General features: G+C 57.4%; 1 protein-coding gene across 1 annotated transcript in view; it reads right to left on the minus strand.

Annotated features, from left to right (window-relative positions):
- Nucleotides 1-15,899, minus strand: part of BICRA (BRD4 interacting chromatin remodeling complex associated protein) — a 22,129-nt gene extending 6,230 nt beyond the window's left edge. The window contains exons 1-7 of the mRNA XM_034638988.1: nucleotides 15,793-15,899; nucleotides 14,524-14,569; nucleotides 14,396-14,438; nucleotides 12,443-12,508; nucleotides 8,659-10,620; nucleotides 7,907-8,083; nucleotides 7-18 (exon numbers count right to left, since the gene is read on the minus strand). Of these exons, the coding sequence (XP_034494879.1) occupies nucleotides 7-18; nucleotides 7,907-8,083; nucleotides 8,659-10,620; nucleotides 12,443-12,508; nucleotides 14,396-14,438; nucleotides 14,524-14,564 (2,301 nt within the window). The 5' untranslated portion in view covers nucleotides 14,565-14,569; nucleotides 15,793-15,899. The remainder of the gene's footprint in view (nucleotides 1-6; nucleotides 19-7,906; nucleotides 8,084-8,658; nucleotides 10,621-12,442; nucleotides 12,509-14,395; nucleotides 14,439-14,523; nucleotides 14,570-15,792) is intronic.
- Nucleotides 15,900-17,218: the final 1,319 nt, after the last annotated feature.

The raw sequence follows: 17,218 nt of genomic DNA on the forward strand, positions 1-17,218 counted from the left end.
CGGAGCCGCTGCTGGGATCTGGGCAGGGGAGGGAGGTAGAGGGGAGGGGGCGGGCGTCAGAACCAACCTTGGCTCCCACTGCCCCAAGACACTGGGGACCCCAGCCACGCCCACCAGAAACCCTCCTTCTTAGCCACCCACCTCTGTCTGGACAGAAAGGACTCCACCATGGCTCTCCTTCCCACCTCTCATTTCTGAACTCCCCACTTCACCTGTCTACCTCTGCCCCCAACCCCACCCCCCTGCACCTGTCCCCTCCTCATCCCTCCACCTACCTGTCCTCCATTTCGCCCCTGCACCTGTCTTCCACTTCACCCTTGTATTGTCCCCACCTCACCCTGCATGTCCCCACCTCACCCCTCCGCCTGCCCCCGCCTCATCTCCAGACCTTTCCCTCTGCTCTCACCCCCCTCCCCATCTGCCCCCCCACCCCCCAGACGAAGGTGAGCTCTGCAGGGTTCGGGGGCAGCAGCAGAGGAAGCAGTGGCGGCGGCAGGGGGCACCACATCAGCTGCCCAGCGGGGAGGCAGGGGGCCAGGGAGCACGAGCACAGCAGCGGAGGGGAAGGAGGCGGCTGGATGGGGGCAGCATCCCAGCCGCCAGCCCTGCGGGGCCTGATTGTCCAGCCCACCCCCCGGGAGACGGAACCCAGCACGGATGGAGTGGCTGCAGAGCACGGGGCTGCCGGCTGTGGAAGGCGCGGGGCGGGAGGGAGGGGGTGCCGGGGGGGCCCAGAGAGCTGGGGCTAAGGATGACAACTGAGGGGCGGGGCGGGTCCCTCTAAATGTCCGTGACCTCTGCCTCTGTGTGCATGTGTGGCCGTGACTGCAGGCCTCCCTGGGTCCCACGTGAGCGTGCAGGTATGGGCACGTATGTCTGTGTGTATCAGACTTGCACAACACAGCTGGGCGCTAGTCTGTGATACGGACACCAGGACCTTGCCAAAAACACACCTGGGACACAGCACCTCCGCACGGTCGGTCCTCCCCCAGAGTCCTAATCTCAGCAGCCACTGCTTCCCCAGCAGGTGCCAGCTAAGTCCCCGGCCCTGGGCTGGCACCGAAGCCACACCCCGGTGACAGCCCACACCGATGTGGCATGGGCACCCCCTTGTCTGGTCGCTCTGTGGCCCTGAAAGCAGCGAAAATGCTGGAACCATTTCGCAGATGAGAAACCGAGGCCTGGGAGCCAAAATGGCTGGTCCTGAGCCTCCCTGCCTCCCCTCTGCCCAGTGACCTCCAAGTTGTCCGAGGACGACTCAGGCTCAGCGGGTTCAGGGCACTGGCCCAAGGCCATCAAAGCTGCCACGCTCCAAAGCCGGGGCTCTTTGCTCTGAGCCCCCAAAGTGGGCCGGCTTGTGATTTCGAGGTTACGACTTGCTTGAAGCCTCCAATGCCCTGGACCCTTCCAACACCCCGTCCAAGGCTGGCCCCAAATAACTTCTGGCAATTCAAAACAAAACCCCCCTAACCAATCCGTCCACACACATCCCCAAAGGCCTGCCACCTCTGAGAAGAGATCGGAGAAGCCCTTGGCTCTCAGAAGGGGCTGCTGAGGCTGTCACCTAGACAGCCCTCCGGTCTGCAGACTTTGAAAGGGTCGTGTCCTCTGACCTGGTAATCCGCCCTCGAGGAATCACTGATAAGAAGCATCACAGGGCTCCCCCATTGGGGGAGCACTGACAACAGAGAACAGAGGAAAACAACAGGCTTTGGTAAGGGTAAGGAAGACAGCTGGCCACCTCGCATGAAGCCCTGGAAAGTGTGTGATCGGGGCTGGTGTGGAGAAAGAAACGCGCCCGAAAGCTAAGTGTAATCAGGAGAGAATGCGTGACATGACCGCAGGACAACTGGGGACACTAGATTGCGCACAGTGGATAATGGTATCGTCTCAGCACTAAATCTGAATTTGATAACCCTGCCGTGGCCAAGTAGGAGAGAGTTCTCGTTCTCAAAGGCTGAGACATCAGGGAGTAAAGGAGCAGAAGGTCTGCAATTTACTCTCCAATGATTCTGAATAAAAATGTAAACGTATCAAGAGAGCGGAGGGTAAAGCGAATGTAGCAAGACACTAAGGGTGGAAAAATCTGGGCGGCAGCCAGCTTCCGAGGCGCCCCCCCCCCGCCGCGATCCCCACCTTGTTATTATTTGGTCTCCTCCCACACGGTCCTCAGGCTTGGTCTCTGGGACCAACAGATTTGGCAGAAGTGATCTGATGCCAACTTCCAAGATTCAGTTACAGAAAAGGCTGCACCTTCCATCCCGGGACTCTCCGTTCTGGATCATTTCCTTTGGGGGAAGCCAACTGCAGAGCATGATATAAACTGCCCTTTGGACAAGCCTTTGTAGGGAGGAGCTGAGGCATATTCTCCAGCCCAGTTGGGCCTTCCGATGAACGAAGCCCTGGTTGACTCTAACCTCATGAGACATTATGAGGCAGCACCTGCCAGCTAAGCTGCTTCCGGACTCCTGATCCTTACAAGCTACATGAGAGAAGTTAATGCTTGTTGTTTAAAGCTGCTAAGTTCGGGGGTCATTTGTTACACGGCAACAGATAACTAATACACGCGGGTAAAGAGTAAAGAACTCCCATGAGTCCTCTATACTATTCGTACAATGTTGCTATCTGTTTGAAATTCTTGGTAAGCGTTTAAAAATAAAAACTGAGGGGCGCCTGGGTGGCTCAGTCGTTGGGCGTCTGCCTTCGGCTCAGGGCGTGATCCCAGTGTTCTGGGATCGAGCCCCACATCAGGCTCCTCCGCTAGGAGCCTGCTTCTTCCTCTCCCACTCCCCCTGCTTGTGTTCCCTCTCTCGCTGGCTGTCTCTCTCTCTGTCAAATAAATAAATAAAATCTTTAAAAAAATTAAAAAATAAATAGATAAATAAAAAATAAATAAAAACTGAAAAAGTTTATCTTGTACTCATTAAAAATACAAACACCCCCCCCCCACTTCCCCAACCATGTCAAAAAACCAAATGATACAGCTGGGGAAACAGCTGCAATTCGTTGCACAGATGAATTGTTTTCCATCATATATAAAGAGCCTCCAGAAATCACTAAGAACAAGAACCGATGAGAAAAAGGGGCCAAGGATGTGATAAGACAGTGCACAGAGAAGGAAACACAGAAGGCTTATATAGTTCGAGAGAGGCTCCACCTCATTTATACTAAGAGTAATGGCCATCGAAAGCACCCCGTGCAACCTTTTCCACTCATCGCATTAGGAACGAGCCGTGTCTCATAAAGACAGTCTCTTCTATCGCCTTTGAGGGTCACTGGCACAACGTGCTACGACTCCAGGGTGATGCGATTCAGCAGCAGCTGTGCAAATTCTAAGCACACATTTGCTTTGATCCAGCAAACAGGCTTCCGGGAAATGACCTGGCAGACGCAGGTGCACGTGTGGGAAATGACAGGTCGACAAGTTGTTTACTACAGCTGTGTGGGGAGGGACAAAGCCTGGACTTGGCTAGCGTGCATCTACACAGCATTTACAGGGGAAATGAATGACAGTCCATCCCTACGGAGGAATACTTCACAACTCTAGCAAGGGATCAGGAACCTCTCCACACACTGCCAAAGCAAGCATTTCACGTGCTACCTTCCGGGCGGAGAGAAACGTAAATCCACATTTACACTAGGCTGCTTGTGCGCAAACAACTGGAAGCATACACGACAGCTAAGTACTTGTGGTTTTCTGGAGGGGCAGGTGGGCTGGGAACGTAAGCATGGGTTTGGGACACTTTCCCCTTTATTTTTTTTATTTTTTATTTTTATTTTTAGGATTTCATTTATTTCTTTGACAGAGAGCTAGAGAGAGCCAGAGAGCACAAGAAGGGGGAGTGGGAGAGGGAGAGGGAGAAGCAGACTCCCTGCTGAGCAGGGAGCCCGATGTGGGGCTCGATCCCGGACCCTTGAGATCATGACCTGAGCCAAAGGCAGATGCTTAACCAATCCCCTTACTTTAAAAAATGCTTTTGGGAGTGTCTGGATGGCTGGTCCATGAAGTGTCCAACTCTTGATTTTGACTCAGGTCATGATTTTAGGGTCATGAGATCAAGTCCCATGTTGGGCTCCATGCTGAGCATGGAGCCTGCTTAACATTATCTCTCTCTCAGGGCACCTGGGTGGCACAGAGGTTAAGCATCTGCCTTCGGCTCAGGGCGTGATCCCGGCGTTATGGGATCGAGCCCCACATCAGGCTCCTCTGCTGTGAGCCTGCTTCCTTCCTCTCCCACTCCCCCTGCTTGTGTTCCCTCTCTCACTGGCTGTCTCTATCTCTGCCAAATAAATAAAATCTTAAAAAAAAAAAAAAAGATTATCTCTCTCTCTCTCCCCGTTACTCCACCGTGGTCTCTCTCCTTCTCAAAAAAAAAAAAAAAAAAAAAAGCTTTTTGATGATTGATGTTGATCACATGATGATGATGTGACCATAATACCTAATTCTAAAAATTAAAAATGTTTTAAATGGGTGGGAATCATTCTGTGAAAGCGCGCATGCGCGTGCGCACACACACACGTCCCAGCCTGCAAGTCAGCAGTCCAAGAGATCTGGCTGAACGAGCAAAGCAAGGTACAGAAGAAAGGCGCGGTGCGCTTCCGTGTGTAAGAAGGGAGCGTGTGTGCCCACATGTGCACATGCACGCTGTCATGTCTAACGGGCTCCGAGCTCAGACAATGAGGGAGTTCCCACTCCAGGCGATTCCGTCCCCCAGGTGACACCTGGCAATCTCCAACGATCGCCAAGACTGTCCCACCTGGAGAAGGGCTGTTGCTGGCAACAGATGGCTGGAGGTTAGGGATGCTACTCGGCGGGCTACCAAGCTCGGGACGGCCCCCCCCAATGGAGAATGACCCGGCCCCCAGTGTCGCTAGTGCGTGTGCTGTAAGGACACGGCGGGGCTCCACAGAGAAATCCGCGGGGGTGGGCATTTATGGGGAAAGGGCCAGAAATGCCCCGAAAGGGAAGACTCACTTTAACTGTATGCCCTTTTTTCTTTTTAAACCAAGTTTTTCAAACCACGCCTGGGTGACGCTCTTTGCGTGACAACGACAAAGCTTGTGTGTGTTTGTAAGCCAACTGTAGACAAAACACGGCAGGCCTTGAGCTTTCTTAGCAGGACGGTCAGGGCTCCCTCCTTAAGAAGACAGTCAGGGGCCCCATCAAGGGACAGTTTCAAGAGCTAGGATAGTGATGACAAAATCCATCCCTGGACTGTGAGCCCCGAGAGGGCGGGGCCGGGGCTGCCTCGCCTGTACCTCCCTGCAAAGGGCTGGGCACCAAGCAGGTGCGTGGGGAATGTGGGCTGAAGCAGCTGACATGTCTTCTCAAAGGTCACGCACAGCTTCGTTGCTACCCTTACTGCTCATGGCCCGTATCTGCTCACGGAGACGCCCGCTCTGTGCAGAGCCAGCGGGAGGTCGGCGGCTTTGTCCCATTTGGCAGACAGGTAAACCACGTCTCAGGGCCTTTGATGCTAAGCAGAGCTGGGACTCACGCTCAGGTCTGGCTTTCCCGAGACCTCAGGTGCTCTGGCCACTAACCATTCGGGTTTGAATCCAGGCCCTACCAGCTAAGGAAACTTGGGCAAGCTACTTAATCTCTGTGCGTCTGTTTCCTCATCTGTAAAATGGGGAGAGTGTCTACCACCTACCTGATGGGAGGATGAAATGAGAGGACGCTTGGAAAGGGTTCTGAACAGCACTTAGAAACAACAGAAATGCTACCATTCCATTACATAACGCTCTCTTCCTCATGCCTCTAACCCCTAAAGCAAGCTCCAAACTAGGCCCTGAATCCTTCTACTTCCTTCTGTCATCGCTGTGACCGCCCTGGTCTTTGAAGCCCTGTCATCTTGTCCCATGAGGATCTCTGGGCTTCATTCTTGTTGCCCACCAAACCATTTTCCACTGGAAGCCAGAGGGATCACAGAAAGGCCATGCCACGGCCCAGCTGAAAGCTCTCGAGTGGTTTGGCCAGGTCCAAACTCTGGCCCACGAGGCACTGCCAACCTCTCTGACCCGACCTCCCTCCACTCCCCTTCGGCCTACTTTCCATCCCTTGACATCCCAAGGTTGTCCTTGCCTCAGGGCCTTTGCACATGCTGTTGCCCCCCACAACTTCTCTTTCTTCAGGCCTCGGCTTAAATACTTCCCCTTCCTGAGGTGTTCCTGCTCTCTCTCCCTAGAGTGGGTTCCTCCCCTGTCTCCTCATGGGGACCCTGCTCCCTTCAATGCTTTCATCTCTCGGGCTGTTTCCCTGCAGCTGACCCACATCTCGTTCGAGAACATTCTCTCCCTTTGATTGCACTGGGGCTACCCAGCACGGAGCCAGCACAGGGCGGGCTCCCATGCGTGAGCTTGATTTTATCAGTGAATGATTTCCTCCACCGATTTATCCGATTCTACAAAACCCCTGGTACACCTGACCGTGGGAGGCTCAGGGAGGGGAAGCCGCTTGCCCGAGGGATCTAGGCCTGTATCTGACCCACTCTAGTCACTGCTTCCAACTGGAGTGGCTCAAAGGACAGGTGGCTCCTGGCCTCTTGTCCCTCCCCCACTTCTGCTTCTTTCTCCTTCTGGGGGAGAGATGGCCTGAGGCCATCCTGACCCCGTGTCCCTCTCGACAGTGATTCTGGACCAGATCCTGTTCTATCCCACAACAATAATAACAAAAATAGCAAATATTTCTCAAGGGCTTACTCTGTGCTAAGCATATGTTAACTCACTCCTAAGAGGTCTCTAAGAAACTATTATTCCCATTTTCCAGATGAAGAAATCAAGGTTCAGCAGTTATGGGGAATTGCACAGGGTCAGCACAAGGCCAGGCACATACTAAGTGCCCTCCTTCCCCAAATAATCTGTTTAAGGAAAGAAGAAACTGGTTGCTTAAGGCCACGTGGCAAGCAGCAGAACTGGAGAGCGAAATCATGACTGTTTAAGGCCAAAGCCCCCACTGCTTTCTGTCACCCTGACCTTGCTGACGTCATTCCCTCCTCCTCTTCTTACTATCTCATCTGAATGAGTATAACATCCCCCCCTTCCAGAATAAAAGGGAGCCCTCTCTAAACTCATGTGCTTATGACTCACATGAGACAAAGGCTAATCTTCCTAATATGTAAAGAGTTTCTACGAATCAACAAGGACCAATAACCCAAATTTTAAATTTGGCAAGGCTTACGCGCTGACAACTCCAGAGAAAACACAAATGGCCTCTGATGGACCCAGCACTTCCCTCTTTGAGAACTTACCCTACATAGTGAGACATGTACAGTCATCCTTTGCGGCTTCGCTCATCACAGCAAAAGAGCAGAAGCAACCTAACTGCCTGACAACAAGGACCGGGAAGAGAAAGAAAGCGCGCGCACACAGCGGGAGCACCATGTGCTCCTACGGAAGAAGGAAGCACCGTCTCCAAGACAAATCTTTAAATGAGCAAGACTGCCGAGCATGCTACCGTGTTTGTAACAATGGGAGGGAAAGAATCCAGGTGCCACTCTCCTTATCCGTGCGTGGAAAGGGCTGCAAGAAACCGCCCTCGGGAAAGCAGGGGGCTGTGGTTCAGGAGAAGGGGCTTTTCCGAGAGACCTTTGGTAGCTTTAGAGATGTGAACCCCCTGAGTGTGCTGCCTACCCAGATGTGAACATGAGAATTCTAGGGAAGTCCTGCCTGCTGTGTGCCCCTCTGCCTAGAGTGTGGGCTCCCCCAGGTCTGGCCCGGGTCGCAGGAGTCCATGACTGTCAGAAGACCCTCAGGAAATATCTGGGGAGCGAAGGAGCACCCTTCCCAAGCCAGCAAGACAGAGAGGCAGGCAGGGCAGCCAGAGCGGGGAGGAGGGAGTGGGAGGAGGGGTCGCAGGGGCAAGGCTCGGTCTGAGCTGGGACAGAGGCTGCTGGGATTCATCTACCTGGGGGGCCGGCGCTGGGGAAGCCTGGCTGTCGGGGGCCTGAGGGCCGAGGCCAGCTCCTTTGGCGATGGGGGTGCTCAGGGCTGGGTCTTGGGCGGGAGGCGGGGCGCTGACTATGACCGAGGCGGGCACGGAGAGGTGGGGGCCGTCTGCGGAGAGGGGCTGCTGGCTCCTCTCCTAAAACGGGCAGCCCGCACAGGGTCAGAAGGCCGCCCCATGGACCCGCAGCCTCCCCACCCCGAGACCCCAGCCTCCCCGAGGCTCCGGGGGTGGGGGTGGGAACCAGGCAGATGGGCACTGAGAGGCTGGGCGCAGAGGCCAGCGTGGCCGGGAGCCCCGGGGTCCAGGTACCAGGGAGGCCACAACCCCAGCTTGGTCCTCTCAGGCCCTGCCAATCTTCCAGCTCTGTCTTGCCCGCAGCCTCCCTCCCCGTCTGTCTGTCTGTCTGTCCATGTCTTGACCACTCTCCGTGATTCTCGCAACCTCAAGCAGGAGGACGGACGGTCAGTCTGTCGGCCAGTCAGGCCCCCTCCTTGTCTGTCTGTCAGTCCCTGTCACCCTGTGGCTTCCCCCGAGGGAACACATGGACCGGGAGCAGGGCTGCCACCTCTGAGATGCTCTCCGTAGCCCACCAGACCCTCCCCGGTCGCTGCCTCCACCACACAGTTTCTGCTCCAGCTCCTGGCCCCTCTCTGCAGCACACCCCCTCCTGCCTCCCCCCTCCCCATCCCTGCCAGCCGAGCCCCAGTTACCTGGGGCAGGAACATCTGCAGGGAGTCCTGAGTGAGGATGGCCGTGGTGGCGGCAGAGGGCGGCTGTCCCAGGACGATCTTCTCTGGGCTAGACGCCAGGCCTGGGCTGGGCTGGGGGGTGGTGGCCTGAGGCGGGGCGGCGGCCTGAGGGGTCGGGGCCTGCGGGGGCTGCTGCTGCGCCGGTGGCTGCTGGAGGCCCAAAGGCAGTGGGGTGCTGACCGACGGTGGCGCCTGGGGGGCTGTCTGCACCGTGAGGACAGGCGCGGCCTCCCCCGGGGCGGCAGGGGTAGCTGGCTGCACCAGCCCGTCGGGGGTGTTGAGCATGGCCACGGCGCTGGGGGGCAGAGTGACCCCCTGGAGGACGGTCGTGGCAGCGGGGCCGGTGGGTGCCGGCTGGCTCTGTGTGGGCAGGCTGCCCGCGGCCAGCGACACAGGCATCTGGAAGAGCGCCGGCTGGCCCACCTGGATGGGGGCGGCCGAGAGGATGTGGGCTGCGCTGTGGGCCCCAGAGTGGGGGGCCAGCACGGGGCCCAGGCTCAGCGGCCCCGCCAGGTTCTGGTTGGTGAGGATGGGGTTTGCGATGAGCTGTCCGCCCGCGTGAGGCGCCGCGGCCGCCAGGATCTGCCCGCCGACGTTGGTGGGCAGGGCTGAGAGCGTCTGGGGGAGCTGGACGGCGGGTGCGCCGGGCAGCAGGAACTGGTTCTGGCCCGGCAGCATGTGCTGGGCAGGGATGACGATGCTGCTGCCTTGATTCAAGAGGTGGACGCTCATGGGCTTGCTCAGGGCCCCGGGGGGCGGCGGCGGGGCGGCTCCGGTCGTGGTGGCAGGAGGCTGCTTGAAGACATTCGCCTGCAGGGCAGGTGCGGGGAAGCCCGACAGCACCACGTTCTGGCCGGCCTTGCCTGCTGCCATGAAAGTCAGGTTCTGGGGGGCCTTGGGCTGCTGCGGGAGGCCCCCTGCCTCGCCCTGGATGGTGAGCGTGGTGCCCGCCGGGGCGAACGGCTTGGGTGTCAGCTGGTAGAGCTTGGGGGGCAGCACGCCGGCAGGCTTGGGCTGGATGGGCGTGGGCGTGCGATGCAGGATCACGTTGGGCGCAGGGACCAGCGGTGACGTGCCAAGGCCGGGGGCCACCGCCAGCGGTTGCCCCGAGGGTGCCCCGCTGGCCGCTGCCGTGGCCACTCCCGCCCCTCCAAACACCGAGTTCCCGTTGAGCGTGGTGGCCACGGCGGTGGGGAGGTTCTTCTGAATGACCAGGCCGGCCCCCTGGGGCGAGACGCCGGCCGACGCCAAGGTCACTGGCTCTGAGGGGCCAGCCGCCGAGGCCAGATAGCCGCTGACGGGCACCTGCTTGGCAAGGAGCTGGGAGGTGGGCGGGTTGAGTGCCATGACAGGCTGGCCCACCACCTGGATGGGTGCCAGGCCGAGTGTGGCCGCCGTGGCGCCCCCAGGGCTGCCGTTGGGCAGGCCCTGGAGGCCTGGGATGGGCTGCAGGGTCACATTGCCCAGGCCCACGGGCTGTAGGAAGGGCTGCACGCTCAGGGCTTTGTTGACCACGTCCTGGGGCGGCACCAGGGCCTGGTGGGTCAGCACAGTGGGTGGGGCCTGCAGCCCCAGAAGGTCAGTGCCACCGGGGAACAGGGCCTGGGGCCCAGCGGCCACGGCGGCAGCCCCTCCGGCACCTGCCGGGCCTGCTCCGCCATCTGCGGGCTGGAGGGTGGGCAGCTGGAAGGGGCCCAGGTCCAGCTCGGCCTCGGCCTCGAGTGTCTGCTCAGTGATGTTGGCCTCTTGGAGGCTCTGTTGCAGGATGTCGCAGGGCTGGTCGGCACCCCCGCCGCCCCCGCCGCCGCCCCCCGCAGCCGGCGAGCCCAGGATCGCATCCTCTAGGAAGTCTAGGTCCACGCTGGGGGCCGGCTGTGTGGGCTCTGGGCTCAAGTGGTTGCCAGAAGCTTCTTGCACATGGAGCTGGAGGCGGGGTAAGGTGGGAAGGGAAGAGCGGAGGTTAGCAAGGGGCTGGCTCAGGGCTCGGCTGAAGCAAAAGGACCCTTGTGCCAGAGCAGTATGGGCAGAGAGAATGTTCCATCTGCGAGTGGCTGGACCTAGGTTCAAATCCCAGCTCCGTTTGGCCGTACAACCTGGGGCTGGCTCAGTCTGGCCTATTTCCCTGTCTGTCCACATCAGTAAAAAGGAATAAAGCCTATCCTTTAAGGAGCCGTAAAGGCCCGTGATACTTATCTGCAATTCCAAAGCTTGAAAGGGCTCTGAAAATGGCAAATGTCTTCCTAACTCTTTCGGTAGCAAAATCTGACCAAAAGGGACATGGCGTTCTTGGGGAGGACCATGAATTGTCCATGTAACGGGAGTCTTCTTGACCACGGAAAGGTGGGTGAGCGTGCCACGTGACATTCTACATCACCTCCCAGCATCTGAAAAATTCTGAATTCTGAAACGCGCCTGGCCCCAGAGGTTTCGGATAAGAGATCGCGGCTGTGTTAAAGGCAGCAGCAGCTACGGCTGTGAACCCGATTTTGCACGGGTGGCGCTGAGTCTGACACGTCTTCAGTGCCTCCCGCTCTGTCCCAGATCGCGATCCAGGATGAACACAATTGACAGACGTGTGACGATTTGAGCAAATATCGCACAAGCGCTAATTATGCTAAGAGCACGGAATCCCCACTGGTATTTGACCAGATAATAGATCAAAACTTGGGAGTTAAAAAGCTCGAGTTCAACCACACGGAGGGCTTACCGCGGTACCTGGCACCTTAGCAAGTGTGCGAGAAGCATCGCTTAACATTATTATTATGCCGCTCATGTTGTTGTTGTCGGTAACAAGCTCAGTGAGGCGGGCACTGCCCCCCCATCCTCTTTTCCCAGACGGAGAGAGGGGGCCCCTACTCGGCCCCAACCCAGAACCAGGTGGTTCTGAGCTCTTAACCACTAAATGGCCACAACCAAACCCGCTTCCTAGGACGGTCGTGACGTTTGCTGACCTCACATACGGGAGGCTTAGAACCTGACCAGGGACTTCGTAGGTATTTGTACTATGAAAGATGGAATTATTCAGAATATATTATTATAGTTGTTGTGGACAGTAAATAAAAGTGACCGGAAGGGGCTTGGCAGCATATAGTAAGTGTTCAGCGAATCACAGTTATGATGACCGGGTGGGAGGGGGGAGACGAGATAGGAGGAGGAGGGGGGAAGGGAGAAAGAGGAGGCGGGAGGGATGGGAAGGGGAGGAAGAAGAGGCAAGGACAACTGGCACAGTCAGGCATACGTAGGTGCTCAATTAATGCCCACTGCATTCTGCACTCTGGGCTTGGCTCATCACCCCTGCCCTCTTTTTCCAGATGCAGACAGAGGTCTGCGTCAGTCGATCCCCCTCCCCCAGGTCACACCCCACCATAGCTAAGAAGGGACCGGCCCCCAGACTCCCACACTCTCTGCTCCCGATAAGAGTGTCCCTCAGTGAACCTCAGAGCTGGCATCTGCCTCAACTCCCCAGGACCACTCTGTACCAACAGACCCCCAAGGCCCGGGACCCAGGACCCTCTCCTCTTCCCGAGGAGCTGGTGGGCAGAGCCAGGCCATCCCACCGTGGTCCCACCTCTGCCCCACACAGCTGTCTGTGACTGCCCTCCCCCCCCCCAGCAAGTGCCCCAGAGGGACGATCATGACCCCCTCCCTCTTGCTGTTAGGGCCTCCCTCCTGCAGGCCGCCTCCAAGGACAACATGAGCCATGACTGAGAGCCTGGGCCCCTCCCAGAACCCCTGGGCCACTTACCCCAGGACCTTCATAGAAGGCACTTTGGGCCTCCCCGGGGTTATCCAGGAGGTCATCGCCATCGAGCTGCAACAAGACCCGCCCCCACCCAAGGTCAAAGGTCAGCCAGGCAGCGGGCAGGCCCTGCTCTAGAACAAAAACCATTTAAAGTTACACCAGACCAAAGGACAAAGATGGGGTGGGGGTGGGCGGCGGGCGCAGGAAGTACAGGGAAATTCCGCCTCCATAAAGGAGCCCCAAAGAAAGGGGCTTGGCAGCATGTTTAAAACCCAAGGTGTCCCCGGCACGGGGTCTGAGGCTCTCCCTACACGCCTGTCTGGAACCCTAGAATCCTGCCTCCGTGCCTTCCCCCTTCACCAGTCTGGCAGCACGTCCCCCAGGACCTGTCACAGTCACTGCCTCCTCCCAACAGCCGCCTGTCCCGCCTCACTAAGTCACTCCCTTCTCTATGCGGCCCAAGTACCCGGCATGCCCCGCTGTCCAGGCACCCAGCGCATCATGCTGAGCCCATCTCTGGGACGGCAGGGACCTGGTCGACTCCCAGGGGCATCTCTCACGCCTAGAACAGGGCCCGGCATCCACACAAGTGCCCGCTGAATGTCTGTCCATAGCGCAGCCTCCCCGGTTTCTCTCTACCTGGACGTCTCTCCAGAACGCCAGCCTGGCACGGCCAACAGCTTCCCTTGTGGAATCCGCCCCAAATTCCCACCTCCGGAGACACAACACCTGACACTCTCCTCCTCGACATCTACTCCACCTGCAGGTCTAGTTGACTCTGCACCCCCAGACAGGGCCCAAAGCCAGCACCTGGTACCCCTCCACTGCCCGCCCCACGCCTGCGGCCACCCTCATCCCACTGCACTCGCCCCCACTCCACAGATCATCTGCTGCTTCTCCTTCCAAGAAGTGGCACTCTGTTCCCCTCCCTGGGAGTGTGGGCTGGCTTGGTGACCTGCTTCCAATGAATACACGGTGACAAAAGCGATGGTGTGTGACTTCAGAGACGAGATCATAAGAGGCACTGAGCTTCCTCCTGGCTCTCTCCCTCGGGTCACTCACTCTGGGGGAAGCTGACTGCCATGTGGTGAGGACGCTCAAGGATGCTAGGGAGAGGCCGATGTGGTGAGGCCCTGAGGCCTCCAGCCAATAGCCCGGGGAAATAGACCACCGGGGAAGCATGTCCTCCGGCTGCAGACGAGCCTTCGGATGAGAGCAGCCCAGCCAACATCCTGACGGCAACCTCAGGAGAGAACCCGAGCCAGAAGCACCCAGCTAAGCTGCTCCCCCAAGTCCCAGCCCTTAGAAACTGTGAGAGCACTAACAAATTGTTTTAAGTCACTAAGTGCTGGGATATTTGTTACGTAGCCCTAGATAACTGATACAACTCCTCGTGGCTCAGTACTTTCACTCTCCCCCGCTTTGTTCGAGGCCCTGCATGAAGGGTGACTTTTGTCCACTCCAGTCTTACCACTACTAGTTTTCCCTTCTGTCCGGCCCCACCAGCCTTCTTTCTGTTCCTCGAACATGGCAAATTTTCCTGCATTTCTACCTGTCCTTCCCCTGCCCAGAGCACCATGGGTGCCTCCCTCTCATCCTTCAAGGTCACCTTCAAGGTCACCTCCCGCCTACACTAGCTAAAGAAGCCATGGCCCCTGCCCCCCATTCATTTTGTTTTAAACCATTTTTGTTGTGCCGGTGACATTCTTATTCCTTATCCTATGCTGCAGGGCTCTGTCCGCGATCACCTTTAGCAGTTACTGCTCTGTTTACCAAGGAAATGTGTACGGCGTGAGGACAGGGATTTGTCTTCTCTTCTGCTCTTGCCATAATCCCGAGGCCCAGCTCCCAGAAGGCATGAGGCAGATGTCTACTGAATCAGGGGCACAGGTCTCTCAGCCCCCCAATTCCACAGCCCTCTACCCCGGGAAGTCCCCTGCCTGCCCCAGCACTCACCTTCTCGGATCCATGTAGGAAGTCATTGAGGGCCTGAGGGTCACTGAAAGACAGAAGGGGAGAGACACTGAGGAGATGAGGGGCGGGGGAGGGGGGGACAGGGAGGGCTGAGAGAGTCCGTTACTCACCAAATCACGTCTAGTAAGCATCTCCCATCCTCATCATCCATCGCCACTGAATCGCGTGGGGCAGGGAGAGGGCAAGGGAGACAAGGTTAGACATAGGCAGTGTGCCAGGACCCTCCCTTCCAGGACCACTCCCTGGGACCATGGTCTCTGGAAGGTCAGAGTTTCTGTTCCCTTGAGTCTATGGGTGTGGGTGGGGGTGGTGACCAGCCAGAGATGGCTGCTTTTTCCTCCTCCCCCAACCTCTTCCCCAGCATCTGATGCCCACAATGAGGACATCCACCAAGACTGAGTGAACCCTGATCACGTGCAGGCCGGTGCTGAGTGCTTCACACACCTGTAACTCTTTTAATCCTCATGGTACCCCACAAGATGGGTCCTGCCACCCCCTTGTTGCAGAGGAGTAAATGGGGGCCCAGAGACCGTCATTCATCTCCCAGCCAGCAGGGGGCAGAGCCAGGCCTTGAACCCAGAGTCTGGCCCAGAGCCTGGGCTGCCCTGTCTCCCTGGGCCGGGGTCTGGCTCAGAGCGGGGTGTGACAGGCGTCTGCTCTGCGTATGAACAGTCCTAAACTATTCAGGTCTTCTCTGAACAGTGCCTTGGAGAATCTGAGAAGGCAAAAGACCCTTCTGCCAAAAACATGCAAGTGGGCCCAAACTGTGACACATGCTTTCCCAAGGGCTGTGGGACACACATGTGCACACTTCACAGGCCTTGGGTCAACAAGCCCAGCCTAGAACATGCCATGCGAAACAGGCGGGAACACCCCCCTACGCACACTACAAGAACTCTCCCTTCCAGAGTTGGCCTTGGGGACTGTTCCCGGAGGTCCTTCCCAGGCTCTGGCTGCACTTGGCAGTGGTGACAATAGGCTCTCTCCGGCTCCATATCCCAGCCCCACCTATGCTTCCTTCTTCCCGTGTCACCACCAGGTCTGTGGCCTACAAGCCCTGCCCTTCCCGCCCAGCCCAGGGCAGGGGTGGGGTGAGGGAAAGGCCCAGCCAGGGGATAGAAAGGCAAGACCTGCAAAGAATCTGGAGAAAAGGGAAAAATGGGGAGAAGATCCCACCTGCAGTTGGCATGGAGGCAGGGGGATGGTGCAGATGACCCAGGGGGCCCAAGGCCGCAGGGGGAGGGGTGGAAGGGTGTGGCTAAGCCAGATTCTGCCAAGAAGGAGTGTTCCTTCCTCCCTGGGGGTCAGGGTGGGCCCAGGGAGGTGGAATGAGGGACAAGCACCCCTCCGGGCATGAACTGGGACCCCTGGCTGGTTACCTGCGCTACGAACGAATCATGAAGGGAAGGAGGGGGTGTCCACTCCAGGTCTACGCAGGGCCCCCGGCTGGGGACTCGGGGAGTGTCCTTTCGGGGGCCAGCTGTGGAGAGAATAAGAGAGGCTGTAAAAAGTCTGTGACAAGGAGAAAGACGGGGGGAGAGAGGGAGTGGGGAGCCCAGGAGAGGGGTTCACCAGGCCACGTGTGAAGAGGTAAGAAAAGAAGGGGTTAAACACAAGTTTGGGAGCAGGTGAGACAACACTACACGTGATCCCATAGGCGACACGTGCACACAGAGCGTAGGGCAGGGCGCTACAGAACTATGCACGCTACAGCACGGTACAACATCATCTGATAGAATTTACTGACGCTTGGACCTCATAAAACACAGTCGATTCTCGTTATCTGAGGCGCTTGCGTTCTGCACAGTTGCCAGTTGCCGAGAGCACGCGGTTGTGAATTCCGGGCCACCGCTCCCGGGAGGGGGGGCACAGCGTGGCCTCCTGTGAGCCTCGGCTCACATTCTCATCAACCCATGGATACACAGCCTTAGTCTACTGGTGTTTCTGTTTAGCGACGCCTCATGTAAATACAAACTGTTGATTTGTTAACAGCGAACCCTCGGCCAATAGATCTGTGACTCGTGCCTGAAGGACATGCATCTAACACACGTACTCTCTCCGGAGGGCACATCCTGGCCTTCCTGCACTTGGGGACACGAGGTAGCACTTCAGCCCTACACCAGGGGCGTTTTTAACAGTGACACCACCCACAAAGAGGACAAAGATGCAAAAACCATGGCACTCAACAATATGGGAGCTGAACCAAGAAGGCAAAGCGTGGCCTTGTTCAACCAAGGCGGGCACATGCATTTGGGGCCACTTGAATTTTTCATATGTCCCCCAGTGACCAGGGAAGGACGTCGGTATTGATCTATGGGTTATACGTGCTCGCAAGCAGGCAGCTTCGCAAATATGGAATCGGCTGTAATGACCACAATGGTAGTGCCCGCCCACCACTGGTTTTAAGCGCTCTACGTGTATGAACCCAGTTCCCCTTCCCTAGATCCCTGCGAGGCAGGCACTTTGATTAGCCCTGTTCTGTAGATGGGGAAACGGAGGCTCAGAATAGTGCGCAATGCCCCCAAGAGCCCTCAACTGGTAAAGGGGCCAGGCTGGGGTTTGGGCCACGGCAGGCTCACTCAGAGCTCCCGCCCTTAACCGCTATCCCACGCACGTTCCTCTTGTTCCTCTCGTCATGCTGTTTCTCTTCTAAAATCTAAAGCAAATATGGCAAAAATGTCAAGATAAGATGAAGCTGGGTGGCAGCCTTTGTTATCATTTTAAGAATGCTTGCAATAGTTCAGATTCAAAAGAGCGAGAGGAATGGGAGCACCCAGGGGCTTCCCCTCTTGCTCGGCAGGTCCA

This window comes from Ailuropoda melanoleuca, chromosome 12, assembly GCF_002007445.2.
Source record: "Ailuropoda melanoleuca isolate Jingjing chromosome 12, ASM200744v2, whole genome shotgun sequence".
Taxonomy (NCBI): domain Eukaryota; kingdom Metazoa; phylum Chordata; class Mammalia; order Carnivora; family Ursidae; genus Ailuropoda; species Ailuropoda melanoleuca.